Source organism: Pseudonaja textilis, chromosome 1 (assembly GCF_049901715.1).
Source record: "Pseudonaja textilis isolate UNSWEBS1 chromosome 1, rPseTex1.2, whole genome shotgun sequence".
Taxonomy (NCBI): Eukaryota; Metazoa; Chordata; class Lepidosauria; order Squamata; family Elapidae; genus Pseudonaja; species Pseudonaja textilis.
The window spans coordinates 12,494,232-12,513,257 of NC_141990.1; the positions used below are offsets into that span (position 1 = coordinate 12,494,232).

The 19,026-nt window shown below is 41.9% G+C and overlaps 1 protein-coding gene across 4 annotated transcripts in view; it reads left to right on the forward strand.

Moving 5' to 3' along the window:
• WSCD1 (WSC domain sialate O sulfotransferase 1) overlaps positions 1–19,026 on the forward strand; it is a 70,056-nt gene that overhangs the window by 41,698 nt on the left and 9,332 nt on the right. For 3 of the 4 annotated variants that reach the window (XM_026710295.2, XM_087926247.1, XM_087926244.1), the window contains 2 exons: positions 293–477; positions 4,391–4,512. In XM_026710295.2, coding sequence (XP_026566080.2) covers positions 293–477; positions 4,391–4,512 — 307 coding nt within the window. The remainder of the gene's footprint in view (positions 1–292; positions 478–4,390; positions 4,513–19,026) is intronic. The other variant, XM_087926253.1, reaches the window with a different exon arrangement.

A 19,026-nucleotide genomic window follows, 5' to 3' on the forward strand; every position in this document is an offset into this window, starting at 1 on the left:
TTGCTCTTCTCTGCTCTTTTTCCAAAGTCTCAACATCTTTTTTTATAATGTGCTGTATTTCAAATGTGGCCTTTACAAAGGACTTTACAAAGAGTCCTTGGAGTCTCTACCTTTCCTTGTTCAACTTTTCTCCTTCCAGTTTCCCCTTGATTTCATCCATTTCATACCACCATTTCCCAAGATACCCCCCCCACCCCACCCCGCCTTCTCCTGTTGAATATCACTCAATATTTGGTTCTGGTATAGGTTGCAATGATGATCTAAGAAGAATTTTGTTTTTGTTTTTGCCCAGGGCTTATAAATATGCTGGCTTGGCATACGGAGCAGAATGCTATTGTGGAAACCAGCTGCCAGTGAATATTGCAAAGCAGGAAGAGTGCAACAATGAGTGTAAAGGGGAGAAAAGGACCATCTGTGGAGGTATCAACAGGCTGTCTGTTTACCAGGTGGAGGAATCAGGGGCAGGGCTTAAACGACGTAAGTGATGTAAGCTTCTTAAGTGAGTATTTGTTCCCAATAGGGATGGGCAACAGAATGCATGTATTGTTTTCTGTTTGACTGTTTATTCGATGTTGATGGATAAGCGGGGATAAGCAGTAAGTAAGTAGATAAGCAAGGAATTAATACCAGACAAACAATGAAGCAGAAGGCTTTATGGGCGGGACCCGAAAATACTTTTAAATCTCTACTATGGGTCCAGGAGATGGAACTAGGAAATTGATGGGATTACATTTTGAACTCTATATTCACCTGATTAGTACAATTCTAGGTTGTCTCTTTGCTGATGTTCACATCAACTCATGGTGTGATATGGAAGGACCCTACAGACATATAGATTAGGACTTTCTACAACTGACTTTGTTGTGGGGTTCTTAGCTCCTGTCCTATCTGTAGTCCATCATTAAGGGACCAAACAAGAGAAAAAAAATGGAGTATAATGAGTAAGAGTTGTTAATTTGGCAATGAAAAAAAAAAGTCAGGGTAAACTTTGTTCATCTTTTTTGTTTTTGAAGGAAAGACAACATTTCATTTTTCATCCTTTTCTAGTTATCCTGTTATGAGTGGGAGATAACATATCTTAAATATCTGATTCATTCTTATTTTGCTCAAATATATAGCTCCCTATGCATGTCATTTGTGGAGAAGGAATGCTAACATTGTTCCCGCTGCTAATAAAAAGGATTTTTAACCTGCAGAATTTAACCTGCTTCTTGGCCAATTGCAAAATTTGCATCGGTGCTTCTTCAAGTACAAATGCAGCCTAGGGTTTATTGACTGATTTTATTATTTGTTCCCAGAATTGGGGGTGTTTGAGTGGAAAGAGGGAGCACAAGTAGTCCTTGACTTACAACCATTCATTTAGTGGCCGTTTGAAGTTTCAATGGCACTGAAAAATGAGACTTATGATGATTTTTCATATTTACGATCATTTCAGCATCCCCATGGTCACGTGATCAAAATTCAGATGCTTGGCAACTGACTCATATTTATGATGATCGCAGTGTCCCAGGGTCCTCTGATCACCTTTTGCAACCTTCTCACAAACAAAGTCAACGGGGAAGCAAGATTCACTTAACAACCATGTTACTAATTTAACAACAGCAGTGATTCACTAAACACCTGTGACAAGAAACTCTATTCCCCTTTTTTATGAAAAAAAAGAAAAAGAAAAAGAAGAAAAAGAGTATTATAAAATATGGGATTTATTCTATCAATGGTTAGATAGAATAACCATTATACTTCCATACAGTAGCAGTGATATGTTACAGCTGATTATTTTTGAATAAATTATAACACGAATAAAAATTAGTAAGAATTGAGATTTGCTCTAAAGGATAATATGGAATTGAAATTCAAGTCTAATGATGGTACAATAATAATATAATATGATATGGAAAGTGAATCAATGCAATATGAATGTAAATTTAAGAGGTAAAGACTATAGATATTGTGCATAAGACACATGTACCAACCGACTGTATAACTGAAACAAGGTGTTATTTGTTGTTTTACGTTTATGTTTGTTGTTAAAAATAAAAGAAACTTTTTATAAAAAAAGAAAAACTCTATTCCTGAAGCTTTCAAAATTATGATGGATACCAATTTGGCTCTGAGAAATGCCTAAGTAAAAAGGCATTATTATTGATTAAAAGAGCTGGACCATTTAATTGATTAATTGGGAGGAAGATTAAGTGATTGGCATTTACTATCTTATTCTGATTGACTTAGACATAAAGACTGAAATATTCAGTGGAACGTAATCAAAAAATTTCTGGCTGAAGAATTGCAACCTCTGCATTTTTCTTAAAATGTGCCCCAATTAATTAATTTTTTTTTTTTAGTAAATTGCTCTTAATCGTGGTACTTACAGATTCTGCAAAGTATATCATCCAAAAAGGTACTTTCTCATTCTGGCTGACTCTTCTGTCCTGATGGGGCAGAGAATGCATTTTTGTCATCTTTCATATGCAGATTTAATCAAGATTAATTGGTTCATCACATAAAAATCAGTTGCTTAAGAATTTTCTAATAAGGGAGTTGCCATCTCCTGAATCCCTCCTGTTCTCTAATGAAACCAGGACTTTGTGAACATTTCATTTAAAAACCTAGTGATCAAGATGAATGTGATGTCTTTGTAGGTTTCCTTTTGTTTTCTGTTGAAAATAGAGAAGCTCGGGTTCTTCGACGTTCCCCCTTTAAAGGACAGAAGTCAAAATGAAATACAGATTGTCCTCGATTTAAAACTATTCATTTAGGGACTGTTCAAGTTACAACTGCGCTGAAAAAGTGACTCATAATTGTTTTTCACACTTATGACCGTTGCAACATCCCTGTGGTCACATGATCAAAATTTGGATGCTTGGCAACTGGCATGTATTTATGACGGTTGCCGTGTCCTGGGGTCACGTGATCCCCTTTTGGGACTTTCTGAGAAGCCAGGTCAAGGGGGAAGCCAGGTTCACTTAACAACCGTGTGATGAATTGAACACCTGCAACGATTCACTTAATAACTGTGTCAAGAAAGGTTGCAAAAATGGGGTAAATATTACCTAACAACTGTCTAACTTAGTAACATAAATTTTGGGCTCAATTGTGGCCATAAGTCAAGAACTATCTGTATACAACATTATCCCTATGTACAATCCATGCAGAGGTGGCATTCAGCGGTTCTGACCAGTTCTGGAGAACCCATAGAGGAAATTTTGAGTAGTTTGGAAAGACCACCTCTGACTGGCCCCACCCCCATCTGGTCTCTGCCTCCCAAGTCCTAGCTGATTGGCTAGGTCTTCTTTTGTTGTCCTGCACAGGAGACCAGAGCTGGAAAGCAGGTTAGTGGGGTGGGGAGGGAATGGGATTTTGCAGTAACCTTCCCCTGCCATGTCCACCAAGCCACACCACGCCCACCAAGCCACGGTAGTAAAAATGTTTGAATCCCACCACTGAATCCATGGCTTCCCCCTTCATTAAAGTCTCCTAGCTTTCAAGGCTCTTTGGCAAATCTTCATAGGTATTTTATTTTTTGTAACTGAATGTTATTCAAACTTTTGGAAAGTTTTGGATCCCTCTGGATTTAGCTGTTTTTATTTCTGATCATCACAGTATCCCAAAGGTGTTCTTTTTTTCAAAAGGCAACTGTCCTTTCTTTCTTTTTCCTTGAAGACATTTTGCTTCTCATCCAACAAGCTTCTTCAGTTCTAAAGAACTGTTTCTCAGATGAAAAGCGAAACATCTTCAAGGAAAAAAAACAAAGTCCAGCTGCTTCTTGATAAAAAGAACCTTTGGGACAACTATGTCCTGGATGACCGAGTATCTTCATAGACAGATCATCACAGTAGAGCTCTATTTAGTATTTGAACATTGAAATAACCTTCCTGCTTATGAAAAGGAATAAAGAAATGTTTTGTGTAAAAAAAATAAACCCTTCCCCTCCAGACACACCAGACACAAATACACAGGAGGCTTCTTGAAGCTCTTTTTGCAAATCATTGAAATTCGAGGTCTCTCCTGGAAAGGGAACAATTTTGGAGATTTTTTTTTTAATGAAGAGTTTTTCAAAGCCTTGCAGGGGAGAATTAGGAGGAAGGAACAGAATAGATGAGATATTTGCACAGAAGAAAATAGCATTATTTCCCTCAAAGGAAGGGGATCATTTCAAATCAAGCTTTTTACAAGCAGATAGGGCCAAGCTAGAAATCAGGAATTGTGAGTAGGCTTCACAGAAACTAGATTAATTTCCTCTCTCCCTCCCTCCCTCCCTTTCTCTCCCTCTCTCTTCCCCTTCCCTCTCCCTGTGAAAGTATGTGTGTGTGCTTGTGTACATTCCTTGTGGTGATGGGAGGTTTTCCTGGTTTCTATTACTGAAGAGCAAACTTCTTGTTTTTCTTTGCAGGGCAAAATATTATCTATCGAGGATGTTTTAAAGTACCAGAAAATTTAACAAACATCTTGCCAGCTTCGTTAATACATTCCAATTTGACAGTGGAGATGTGCTCTGAATTTTGCTCCAAAAAGGTAAGAATTCCTTTTCCTTATCCTCTTTTCCTTCCTTCCTTCCTTCCTTCCTTCCTTCCTTCCTTCCTTCCTTCCTTCCTTCCTTCCTTCCTAGTTTAATATATTATTATGGTTGGTCACACAGTTGGATGTTGTTTAATAAGATATTGATGCAGGATGTAAGCTGTTCCAAGTACAGTTAATCTTTGACTTACAACAGATCATTTAATGACCATTCAAATTTAGAACATTAATGGGGAAAAAAAGTGACTTATGACCGTTTTTCACACTTATGATCTTTTTTCACACATGAATGTTTTTCACGCTTATGACTATTGCAGCATCCCCATGGATACCCCATGATCAAAATTCAGATGCTTGGCAACTGATTCATATTTATGACGTTGCAGTGTCCTGGGGTCATGCGATCACCTTTTGCAACCTTCTGACAAGCAAAGTCTATGAGGAAGTCAGATCCACTTAACAATCATGTTACTAACTTACCAACTGCAGTGATTCACTTAACAACTGTGGCAAGAAAGTCATAAAACTGGGCACAAACCTTAACAAATGTTTCACTTAGCAACCGAAATTTGGGGCTCAGGTGTGATCGTAAGTTGAAGACTACCTGTAAAGCTGCCTTTTGCAATTGATCAATGGTGATTTTGTCAATGCCAGTGGTATCCAAGATGTTTTGGAACTGCAACCAAGGCTGCTATTACTACTGGCGTTATTTTTGCTTTTTATTGTCACAGTTGTTCTCCCTCTGTTTGCAAGTCTGTATGTTGTGTGATTTTTCTCCAGTTCTTTGTATTCCATTCCATTCCACTGTCTCCAGGAAGTGCAACATCCACTAGACAGACATTGATAAGTCTGGGTGGTTATGTGGCAGGTGCTTGTCTGCTTGAAGTCTAAAATCCCAGAGCACTTTAGCTTCTTCATTTCATATTACTTCATCTATCCGTGAATCCATCAGTTCTTGCTTTCTGACAAGAACTATTTCCTGGAGATTTCCTGTGCATCGTTGTTGCTACTTTGTCATGCCATTGTTTGTAGTCACCCTGTGTGATCTTCTTGCACTAGCTAACCAGATGGTCGGTTTCCTCAGCCTTTTTACAGAGGCGATATTTCCTGTCTCTTGTGCTCTTCTCAATTCTGGCTTTGTATGCATTTGTCCTTAAGACTTGGTCTTGTGGAGCTAAAATTAGCTCCTCTGTTTCTTTCTTCAACTTTCTGGCTCTTACCCATTGCCAGTCCTTTTTGTTACCTGTTTTTCCTGCTAGTTTTTTTTTTTTTAATGTACTGGCCATGTAATACTTTGTCATTATTATTATTATATAATATGAAATCACAACCTCAAGTTCTTTAGCTCATGTTGGCCTTCAAAAGCATAGAGTAGCAATAGCAATAGCACTTCACAGCCCTCTCTAAACGGTTTACAGAGTTAGCATATTGCCCCCAACAATCTGGGCCCTCATTTTACTGACCTTGGAAGGATGGAAGGCTGAGTCAACCATGAGCCGGTGAGAATTGAACTGCTAAACTGTTGGCAGCCAGCAGTCAGCAGAAGTAGCCTGCAATACTGCATTCTAACCACTGCACCATCACGGTTCAAGAACCTAGGATTTCATTATGTAACAGTGTAGTGTGTATGTACGTGTATATATACATGTATATCTGTATTTGTGTGTGTGTGTTTATAGACACATACACGCACACACATATACACTGTAAATTCCACCTTTATTATTTTTACAAATAACTCAAGATGGGAAACATATCCAACATAGCTTTCTCCTCCTATTTTCCCCACAACAACTCTATGAGGTGGATTGGGCTGGGAGAAAGGTCACCCAGTGGCTTACATGGCGAAGCACCTTAGATATTGGAAGACTGCTATCATGTCATCCCCCGACCTTTTTTTCATTAAACTAGACATACCCAATTCCTGCAAATGTTTTTTTTTTGCACATTTTAGCCTCCGGGGTCCTAACCAGAGATGGTATTCAGCAGGTTCTGACCAGTTCTGGAGAACCAGTAGTAGAAATTTTGAGTAGTTCAGATAATCAGCAAATACCACTTCTGACTGGAGATTTTACAATATCCTTCCCCTGCCACGCCCACCAAGCCACACCCACCGAACCAGTAGTAAAAAAAAAATTGAATCCCACCACTGGTCCTAACCATCTTTCTTGCTCTTCTTTGCACTCGTTTTAGATTCTCAAGATTTTTTTTTTTTATATCGTGGCAATCCAAACTGGATGCAGCATTCCAGGTGTCTTACCAAAGCATTATAGAGTGATATTAACACTTTATCCCTCTGTTAATGCGAAGTCCTAGGGCAGATATAATACATCAATATCTCTATGGAGATGTAATGCATAGTGAACAGTCATTAGCTTTCTTGTTTTTTGATCCAAATCGTTCAGTTCAGCCTGTGTCATGTTAATAATTCCAGCAGCATATTGTGTCACAGCTTTGGCCCAGATATTGATGGCTTTGATAGTATTTCCCCATTCATTTTTGTCTTTAGCACTTTTCTCATTCTTTAGATATATTTGTCATTAATTACTTTTTTAATTTGTCATGCTTGATATTATCCAACTATAAAATGCTCAGATACTTGTTGGCTTCAGATTGATGGCGCCTAATGGTTTGGCCATTTAGCATTTCAACTGCATTATTGTTCATGATTTATTTCTACTGTGGCATTTTTCTCTGGGCCATTATTATTACTACAGAACATTTCAATTTTCCTATATTTTCTGCTACAAAATTACAGCAACCTATGCCCCCATTCCTTGACAAATGAGATCAAATAAGGGTCTTGGGATATATATATGAAAGAGGTTTGTAAGTCCTGGGTCTTCAGATTCCTAACTTCTCATAGGTAGGGGTTTCTGATATAGAAAATATATCTGTCATTGATGTTAAGATGATTACAAAGATGATTAGGGGACTGGAGCTTAAACACATGAACGGTTGCAGGAATTGGGTTTGTCTAATGAGAGAGAAAAAATTCTAGGGTGAGAGCAATATTATGGGGCTGCCACAAAGAAGAGGGAGTCAAACTATTCTCCAAAGTACCTGAAGGCAGGACAAGAAGCAATGGATGAAAACTAATCAAGGAGAGAAGCAGCTTAGAACCAAGGAGGAATTTCCTAACAGTGAGAACAATTAATCGGTGGAAAAACTTGCCTGCAGAAGTTGTGGGTGCCTCCAACAGCAGAGGTTTTTAAGAAGAGATTGGACAACCATTTGTCTGAAATGGTATAGGATCTCTTGCTTGAGCAGAGAGTTGGACTAGAAGACCTCCAAGAGTCCTTTCCAACTCTGTTCTTCTGAAGAAGACATCCAGCCCCCTTCTTACACTTATAGGCCTGTGCAATTAATTTTAGAATCACTAATTCTTTGTAACTTCAATTGTTCTTATATTTATAATTGTTTCTATTTTTTTGTTCTTATTACTTTGTAAGCCACCCAGAGTTACATTGCACAGCGAGATGGGCAATGTATGCATTAGATGGATAGATAGATAGACAGACAGACAGACAGACAGACAGACAGATAGGTCTTTGGGGTCCGCTTCACCTCCAGTCAGGAGTGGGATTCATCCAGTTTGCACCACTTCAGGAGAACTGGTTGCTAACTTTCTGAGCAGTTTGGTGAACTGGTTGTTGGAAGAAATCGTTAGGGCAGAGAGCCGGTTGTTAAATTATTTGAATCCCACCACTGCCTCCAGTATTGTTTCCATGATAACATAAATTGTTAACATTTCTCTTTATTGTTTATGTAAAAGCAAAAAGTGAGTTTGTTCCTGCTGTGATTTATTTTGAACATGTTTAATGTCAGATCATGGCTTTGTCTGTGAGAAAATGATGCTGTATTTCAAAGTGGAAAACAAAAGGCAAAACCAAGCATTTGGAGTAACACACATCTGCTTGCCTGTGGCTGAATAGGGTGACAGCCCCAAAGAAGCCTTCATCACGTCTATCAAAATGTCAAGGCAGATCATTGTAACAAGTTCTGTTTTTAACCCCAATTCCTCTTCTCTGCCCTGGGGAGTCCTTCTGGGCGCAGTCAAAATATCAAAATGGCAATTGCACTAAAAAAAATATGTATTTGTTTTATGCAACACACACACAAACACACACACACACACACACACACACACACGCACACACACAGAAAAGTAGGCCAGATTTTAATCATGTGGGTTTTGATCACCATCTTTTTTGACCCTTCAAATACCCCTAAGCAGATAACTAATCTCTGCAAAGAGGATTAAATAACAAAAGGATTAATAAAACTTGAGTGCGGTTAGTTCCAATTTTATGAGGTTCCAGGAATTTTAATAAGGCTGGGGTTAAGAAGGTCAGAGTCCTATTGGGAGAAATTGAGGATGGGGGTTATGCAGGCAGGCCTCAACTTATGACCAGGGTTGGGCTTCAAAAATTTTAGCACAGGGCTCTCTGCCTGGTTGCTGGATGGGCGTGGTCATGGTGGGCGTGGTCAAACTGGCCTCCTGCACTATAGTGGTGGGGGGCGTTTTTGTCCTCCCCGGGCTCCGGAGGCTTTTTTTGAGCCTCCGGGAGCGCGAAAACGGCCTCCCCGGGCTCCAAAGGCTCTCTGGAGGCTGGAAACGGGCCCATTTCCGGCCTCCCTGAACTTCCAGGAGGCCCGTTTTTCACCCTCCCAGAGCCTCTGCGCATGCCCTGCACTTACCTGCATCCAAAACGGGCCACATGGGAACTCCTGGGAGAGGCAGGGTGGGGTGAGTGGGGCCAGCCAGGAGTGGGATTTGGGGGTTCTCTGAACTGCAGAATCTTAGCTAGGGGCTCTCCTGAACCCCTGAAAACCCCCAGCAGCCCCACTCCGGCTTCTGACCATTCATTCAACAATCCAGAGTTTCCTCCACCCCCTGGAGCTCCCATGATCAGCATAATGATTGCAAGGGGAGAACCGGAATTGCATTGGTGCCTTGCTTAATGACAACGACAATTTAATGGGCTCCATTGTGATCCTAAGTCGAGAGCCACCTGTAGGAATTTTGCATTCCAAACATTTTGGGCGCAAAGCATCTCTTTTGAGGAGGAAACAATTGTCCTGAGTTTGAAACAGGTTGTTTTGCCCCTGATAGAAATATTTTCATAGTGAGCATAAGACATTTCCAGTTAATCTATTTTGAATTGGAAGTGGGGCTGTTTTGGAGTTTAAAACACCTCCAGGATGTCCTGAATAGTGTCAGAAACCCACTGAGATGTCCAAAGAATCCATTCAGAACTCAAAATCAGTGTGCTATCAATTTTAGATGTCTTGCTACACTCTTGAAAGGCCTAATTTTGAGCAAAGGCAACAGTAGAGCTGCAGTGGCACAGTGGTTAGAAGGCAGTATTGCAGACTAACTCTGCCCACTGCCAGGAGTTCGATCCTGACTGGATCAAGGTTGACTCAGCATTCTATCCTTTCAGGATTGGTAAAATGAGTACCCACATTGTTGGGAGCAATATACTGACATTGTAAACCACCCAGAGAGAACTGGGGAACTGCATATAACAAAGAACTGTAAAGAACTGTGGAACAGCATATAAGTTTTAAGTGCTATTGCTATAGAAAGAAGAGGTGTCATATGGGCAGAGGTGGGATTCCAATTTTTTAACAACCGGTTCTGTGGGCGTGGCTTAGTTGGTGGGTGTGGCTCGGTGGTCATGTGACTGGGTGGACACAGCTTGGTGGTCATGTGACTGGCTGGGCATGGCCAACTCAATATCACTCACATCGAGGCATGCATCTCCTCGCCTAGCCTCTCGTGACTGTGGGGATGCTGCAACAGTCCTAAGTATGAAAAACAGTCATAAGTCACTTTTTTCAGTGCCATTGTAACTTTGAATGGTCATTCCACACAAACAAAGTACCAGCAAAAGAGGGGAAAAAACTCCAGAGAGGTTCCAGAGACAGGAAGTCTTGTCCTGCCAAGAATGTAATAAGGCTTAACGGAGAGGCAGTTTCTGTAAGCAACCCCAGAATGTTTCCTTCCTGCCTTCCTTACAGGATTAGGCCAGTAATTTCTTCTAACAACTGATTCTCTGGACTGCTTAGGATGTTAACAACAGGTTCTAGCGAATAGGTGCGAACTGGTAGAATCTCACCCCTGCATATGGGGAAAGATCAAGTCAGTTTTCCATTTTTGCTAAATGTAGGGCACAAAATAACAACTTTACGTTATAAGGAGGCAGGGTCTAAATAAACATTAGGAAACACACCCCCAGTGTTAAGAACAAGTGAACCACCAATTTTGGAGGTGAGCACCACTTTGATGCATGTGCTTTTCTGTAGGAGGTGCTTTAATCTGTGCTCTTGTTTCAGTAAAAAGTTGAACCTCATGACCTAAATACAGGGAGAGATTAACCTGGAAATAAAGAGAAACTTTCTGACAGTGAGAACAATCAACCAATGGAACAGCTTGCCCTCGGAAGTTGTGAGAGCGCCATCACTTGAGACTTTCAAGAACAGATTGGACTACCATTTGTCAGAAATGGTATAGGGTCTCCCGCTTGGGTGGGGGGTTGGACTAGATGACCTACAAGGTCCCTTCCAACTCTGATTATCTGTTAACTATCTGTTAAGGTAGTCCTCGATTTCCGACGAAAACTGAGCCCCAAATTTCTGTTGCTAAGCAAGGCAGTTCTTAAGTGAGTCTTGCCCCATTTACAACCATTCTTGCCACATTTGTTAAACGAATCACTGCAGTTGTTAAGTTAGTAACGTGATTGTTAAGTGAATCTGGCTTCCCCATTGACTTTGTTTGTCAGAAGATTACAAAATGACCCTGGGACACCGCAACTGTCATCAATACATTCTAGTTGCCAAATGTCTGAATTTTGATCACGTGCCCATGGGGACCTTGCAACGGTCGTAAGTGTGAAAAGCAGTCATAAGTCACTTTTTTCATTGCCCTTGTAACTTCGAGATGTCACTAAATGAACTGTTGTAAGTCAACAACTACCTGCAGTCTCTTCCAACTCAATGGTGGTGTTCAAACATTATTCTTAACCTCGTTACTAAATTAACCCGTTTTCTGGATTTGTGCTACACACTGGACCATTATCCAGCCAATAAGTTAGATAATGGGCTAAGCCACAGAAAAGTCAGTTATGGGTCAATACTAACCAAACTTAGCCTATCGTGCAAAGGCAGCAGCAAGCTTTTCTACAGAGATTAGTGGTGTTGTGTATCCAGAAGGTACAATTTAGCAGTCCAAATCACAGCTCTGTCCTGCTCAGATAAACCTCACTGTTTTCCTTAGACGTCATCTCTATGAAGGAAAAGGAAAATATGCTAATACCTTTCTCTTAGAAAGTGGATTTTTTACATGTAATCAAGCTAAATTTATTTCTAGCCTGTTAAAATGGACTAATGAGAGCCACAGTTTTCTCCCCCGCCATGATTTTAACCTAAAGGGGAAGTCAGAAGGGGACAGTTTGAACCCAATTATGTTGACAACTCTTTAATGCCTTGTCATGCTGATGGAACATTAGAAAAAAGCCTTAGGGGATCTTCATAAATTACCTCATTTGGAGGGGATCATTACCTAGAGAGCCTGGGCTCTCTTTAGCATTGGATCCTTTTCATCAGGCACATTTAGGGTAGTTGAGAGCTGCTGCCTGCTTTGAACTGACCTTCTGTTTTGCACAGATAGGAGAAAGAATAGACTTATTCTTTCCTGATGCCCTGATCCACAAAGGTGATCACATCTTCTCAGCCATAAGACTCACCGGATCGCAAGGCTTCCTTTCAAGTCCACACAGATTTTATTTATTTAATTTGTATCCCACCTTTGAGTGGCGTGGTGGCCTAGAAGTGGAGTTCTTGCTTCACAGTCAGGAAGCTGTGAGTTCGATCGTAGGTAGCAGCAGATATTTTTTTCTCTGGGCTCATTTTTTTCTATTTTTTTTCTCTGGTCTGCTCTGAACTATCCATAGGTGTCAGGGAGGTCAGCTGGCCAGTAAATGTTCAGCCCCATTTAGTCGCTCGACTCCACCTCGATGTAAAGGATTACAGGGAAAAAAATGTATCCCACCTGTATTATTTTTACAAATATCTCAAGGTGGCAAATGTATTCAACATATCCAAACTCTGCTTTTATTTGCATCACAATAACAAAGTGGGTCAGATGCAGCCTTGAGTTTGACACCCCTGAATTAGGGCTTATTTTCAAGGAAATGTGGTAAATGTGTCCATCAGGCTGACAATGTTAATTGGGGCGTATTCTTGGGGTAGGGCCCATATTACGAGCATCCTGAAAAAATATTTTCTGGCTGCGTCTTATTTTGGGAAAAACACAGTACTAGCCACCTTTTGGCATCTGTTTCTATTGCTTTCAGTTTTTATCAAGCTCTTTTCCAATAACTCTTTGCCTTCACAATATGGACCCAAAGTATTTAAACTTTAGCTTTATTACTACTGCCATCCAATTTTACTTTGTCTGGCACTGAATGATTTGTTCTTCTTGGTATCCAAGGCATTCTTTACAATCTTTTCTAGTACCTCAATTCAAAGACATCCATCACTGTCTCTGTTCACTCTTTCTAATAATGTAATGTTTACACTCCTTTGCCACAATTGGGAGAACCACAGCATGACAATAGGTACAGGTACTCCTTCAATTATGACCACAATTAAGCCCAAAATTTCTTTTGGAAAGCAACACCATTATTAAGTGATTTTTTTTAACCATTTTATGAACATTCCTGCCATGGTTTTTCAGTGAATCACTGCAGTTGTTAAATTAGTAACACGGTTATCAAGTGAGTCTGGCTTCCCCATTGATTTTGCTTGTCAGAAGGCCGCAAAAACTGATCCCATGACCCTGGAAAAGTGCAACCATCATAAATATGATCCAGCACCTGACATGGCTTCAGGCGCTCCTGTCGCCGCCTTCCCTTTGCCTTCGAAGGTAAAGCCAATTATTTTAAAAATGATGCCCTACTACAACAAAGCCTCCCCTGCCCGAGAGGGCAGTCCAACCCCACATGGGGAGGCGAATCTCCCGGGGCCACAGCACAGGATCAGCCCACCCCGGGAGAAGCACCCAGCCACCATCCCTGCCTGGCGCCGGGCAGAGCACGAAGAGCTTCGCCTGGGGCACCCAGCATAGCTGACAGGCAGGCCCTCCTGCCCAGTGGCAGAGCTCTCACCAAGTCGCTGGGCCCTCCGCTCATCCCACCAGGGCCGCGCCGGAGCCATGTGGGCTGGGCAGATCTGGGAAAGTGAGCCACGGGTGCACACCCGCCTGCCAAGCGAAAGAGCCGGGCCGCCCCAAGCTTGGCTTCCTTCCCAAGTCCCTCCAGCCTGAACCCGAAAGGGCCACCGGGAGAGGCTGCCTGAGGCAGTGATAGCACCCACCCATCTGTGGACAGGGAGGCAAGGCGACGGCCTGCGCTGCATCTCCTCTGAGCTGAGCCCCGCCGAGTCAGCGCCTCTGCCTGATGCCCATTCCGCTGCAGTGTTTGGAGTTGCCAGCGCATTTGGAGATGTGTTGGGACGGGGACGGGCTGGGCGAAGGGTGGAAAGGATGGGGGACTTCGGGCTCTCTCCGCCGGCCAGGGAAGCAGTGCTGCCATCACCTCGCCTCCTGTCCACGGACGGGTGGGCGCTATCACTGCCTTAGGCAGCCTCTCTCGGTGGCCCCTTCGGGTTCGCGCTGGAGGGACTTGGGAAGGAAACCAAGCTCAGGTCGGCCCGACACTTTTGCTTGGCAGGCGGGCGCGCACCCGCAGCTCACTTTCCTGGCTCTGCCCAGCCCACACAGCTCAGGTGTGACCCTGGCGGGATGAGCGGAGGGTCCAGCGGGGAGGCGCTCACTGCCTTGGTGAGAGCTCTGCTGCCAGGCCTGTCTGTCAGCTGTGCTGGGCGCCCCAGGCGGAGCTCTTCAAGCTCTGCCAGGCGCCAGGCAGGGATGGCGGCTGGGCACTTCTCCCGAGGTGGGCCGATCCTGCGCTGTGGCCCTGGGAGATTCACCTCCTCATGTGGGGTTGGGCTGCCCTCTCGGGGAGGCTTTGGGGAGGCTTTGTTGTAGTAGGGTGTCATTTTAAAAATAATTGGCTTTACATTCGAAGGCAAAGGGAAGGCTGCGATAGGAGCACCTGAGGCCAAGTGTCTCTGCAGAGCTCCAGTTGCAGGGAGGAGCCCTGACTGGCCACATGTGGCTGCGCCAAACACTGCGACGTTGCTCTAATGCCGCGGCAGCAAGGGAGAAGGGAAAGCAATGGTGGCGGAAGGTCTCCGGATACAAAGTGCCCCACCAACGCTGAGGTCAACATCCAAGCTGTCGCCATCTGCCCACCCGAGGATGCAAGGGGGCGGAATTAAGTCATCCCCGAAAAGATGGTCTAGCTGTTTTTTCAGGGGTCAAAAAAAAAAAAAAAGGCCCCTTATTTTGTGAGAAACATGGTAGTTTTTTTATTAAACATAACGTTTAAAAACATTGAACATGGTGAAGTCATTTTGACATAACTTTTGATTCTCATTCTAATATAATACAAGTATATACATTCTTATATACATTTGCTCATATATATATATATATATACACACACACACACACACACACACACACACACACATTTAATCATGCTTACATTATGACCTCTAACATCCTTAGTCTTATTTTAGTCTCATAGTCTCAGTTATCCCTTTTCTTATTTGAATCATCTGATTATTAAGGGCCTTGAAGTCATTGTTGACTCCTAATCACCATATAGATACACTTTCCCACAAATGATCTATTCTAACCTGATTTTTCAGGTCTTCCAATGGCATACTCATCGCCACAGTTATATTCTAACTATAGGTCAAATTAATTACTATCATTCAAGATTCATTTCCTGCTCATCATCCAAATTTTATAATAAGCTGTTGAACTAGTTTGTTATATCCATGTTTTTAAACACTAGGCATAATTAGTTGTAATCCATCCAAAAGACTTGAAATAATCAATCAAAAGTAGGCATATTTTTGAATTTCCCTTGCTTGTTCTATTATCCATCAGATGCTAAGCAATATGATCCCTTTCTTTTCTGAATTCAGCTTTTATCCCTGACAATTCTCATTCTGTGAAGTCTGTTTTGTAAAACCCTGAGGATTATTTTATAAGCATTTGCAAGATGTGCAATTGTATAATTTTGGCATTGCCCCCCCATCATTAAATACAGATCAGTAAAAATTATTCTCATCTCTAGCACAGGTATTTATTCAAATACCTTCAACCGTTTTACAAACACACATTCTTTCCTTAGATAAAAATGTAGGTTTAATGCAAATCAGAACAAGCACATAGAGTGGATTTATGAATAGATACAAGTCAGGGAGAAAGGAATTAGACTTGAATATTTTTTTCTGGAATCGTAATGATTACTTTGACCTATTTACAGATGTATGCATCTTTAATACATTGTTTTGTGTCAAAATGAATATCTGAGGACAGATTGCTGCTGCTGTCGTGTCTGACCCAGTGGTGGGATTCGATTTTTTTTTTTTACTACCGGTTCTGTGGGCATGGCTTGGTTGACATGGTAGGGGAAGGATACTGTAAAATCTCCAGTCAGAGGTGGGATTTCCCGGTTCTCCGAACTACTCAAAATTTCCGCTATCGGTTCTCCAGAACTGGTCAGAACCTGCTAGATACCACCTCTGGTCTGACCCATCGTGACCCCATGGACAACGTTCCTCCAGGCCTTCCTGTCTTCTACCATCTTCTGGAGTCTATTTAAGCTCACGCCTGCTGCTTCAGTGACTCCATCCAGTTACCTCATTCTCTGTCGTCTCCTTCTTCTATTGCCTTCAATCTTTCCCAGCATTAGGCTCTTCTCCAGTGAGTCCTTCCTTCTCATTAGGTGCCCTAAGTATTTGAGTTTCATCTTCAGGATCTGGCCTTCTAAAGAGCAGTCATATCTTTTTGGCTTTTGGTACTTTCCATAGGATTGTCTATGGGGAGGACAGATATTTTACGACTAATTTATAAACTCTATCCTTCATGTGATGGCTGGGGTTGGTCTCATTGAACTCAATGGGGTTTACTTCAGAGTAGATACACTGTACATTGTGTTAGATTGCACAATTTAGAGTTTTGGTCAGTTGATGGTGTCATCGAATTATGCAGCAGCTGTCCAGATGAAGTTGGAGCCACTAACACAAACTTGTAATCTTTTATATACATAAATATATTGAACATACAAACTTACAGCAGTATTTGTCATCATCCAGAAAGAAAAAAACCCACAAGATAGTCAGAAATGCAGAAACATCATGACGTAAATTAAACAGTACAGGTAGTCCTCGACTTGCAGCAGTTCATTTAGTGACCATTTGAAGTTACAATGGCACCGATAAAAGTGACTTATGACCGTTTTTCACACTTACGACCTTTTCAGCACCCTCATGATCATGTGATTTACATTTGGTTGCTTGAAAACTGGTTCATATTTATGATAGTTGCAGTTTCCTAGGTTCATATGATCCCCTTTTGCAACCTTCTGAACAAGCAAAGTGAATGGGGAAGCCAGATTTCACTTAACAACCGTGTTATTAACGTGAATGATAGAGGTGAAGCTCTCGCCTCACAATCGGGATGCTGTGAGTTCAAACCTAGGTAGAGGCAGATATTTCTCTCTTTGGGCACAACGCACTCCGCATTGGCGATAGGAAGGACATTCGGCCAGTAAACACTAAACTGCATTCAGCTGTCTTGACTCCATCCCGATGCAAGGGATTACAGGGTCATTAAAAGACCAAAAAAATACAAAACCCAACCCTGTGTTACTAATGTAACAACTGCAATAGTTCATTAATAACTGTGGCAAGAAAAATTGTAAAATGGGACAAAACTCACTTAACAAATGTCTCACTTAGCAACATAAATTTCGGGCTCAATAGTGGTCATAAGTTGAGGACTACCTGTATACAGAACACACAGAAAAGGAAAGGGAAAAGGGAAAGTCCCCCTTTACACCCACATCAAACAATCATAGCATAGATTGCAACAGTCAGCATTCTCTAATTAATCAACTACAACTTTGTGTTCTGGCCTCGTGTACACTTTAATGTTCCAGCTACTAAATTCAATATCCTCCCAGACAGCCTCATTAATCCTCTTCATCTGACACCAGCTTTCCCCAAAGGCTCCAACACGTTGAAAATGAAGTTCAAAAGAGCGCAGAACTTAATTTCCGTCATTAGGGTAGCTTCTTCCCTGCTTAATGTTCAGAAAGTCCCTCAGGATTTAGGTTACGTTGGAAGGACGTTTCGATCCCCACCATGGATGAATGGCTGCAAAAGTTGATGGAGTTGGCAGCGATGGGTAATCTGACTGTTTTGATCGGAGAAAAGAAAATAAGCCCTTCTGTTTCTGCCTTGTGCTTGAGGTAGAAAGCAATGAAACTTTGACTTCGGATTTTACCAATGAGATAGATTGGTTGCTATAGAAATGGTTAGTTTGTACCGGGGTGGGATGCAAAATTTTTAACTACTAGTTCTGTGGGTCTGGCTAGGTGGACGTGGCTAGGTGGACGTAGCCAGGTGGTCATGGGAATGAGGTTTTTTTGCCTCCTGGGCCTTAGGGAAGCCTCCTGGGAGCAAAACTGGGGCGGAGGGTGCTGCGCGGGGCCCCCTGCACCCCGTTTTTGCTCCCAGGAGGCTTCCCTGAGGCCCAGGAGGCAAAATAATAATAATAATAATTTTTTGCCTCCTGGGCCTCAGGGAACCTCCTGGGCAAAGCAGTACAACCACGAGGTGGGGGATCAGCTGTGCCGCACGATTTAGATTAGCTAGAAAGCAAGAAATCCCATGATTTCCTGCTTTCTAAATAATCTAAATCACGCAGCACAGCTGATCTTCAGAAAACATCCGATCAGTGGGGGAAAAAAAAAAAAAGGAAACACCTTGACCTTCGGAGACAACCAGTTCACACCCAGCTGTATCTTTGCAGCTACCAGTTCGCCTGAACTGGGCCGAACCGGTAGAATCCCACCCTTGGTTTGTACTACTATTTAAAAGTAAAAAGTTGAGGATGGATGTTAATGCCTTACTGTACTGCACCAGAGGGAGTCAGATGTCAACCCCGCCTTTTTTTTCTTTTTCCCTTCTTTTCAACACTTCTCTCTTCCCTTTTCCCTCCCTTTTGCTTCCAACTATTTTGTTTATGTGGTTTTGTATTTTATAAGATAATAAAACACTATTAAAAAAAGAAATAAAAAATGAGGAAAAAGGGGGGATCTGGTTATGTCACTAGGGTTGGGAAAGGCTCCCCTATTGTGGATAATACTGAAAATAGTTTTAGATTTCTTTTCATGCCACCTTTATTATTTTTATAAATAATAAACTCAAGGAAGTGAACATACCCAATGCTCCTCCCTTCTCCTATTTTTCCCACAACAACAACTCTGTGAGAGGAATAGGGCTGAGAGAAAGTGACTGGCACAAAGTCACCCAGGCAGCTTTCATGCCTCAGGCAGGATTAGAACTCACAGTCCCCTCATG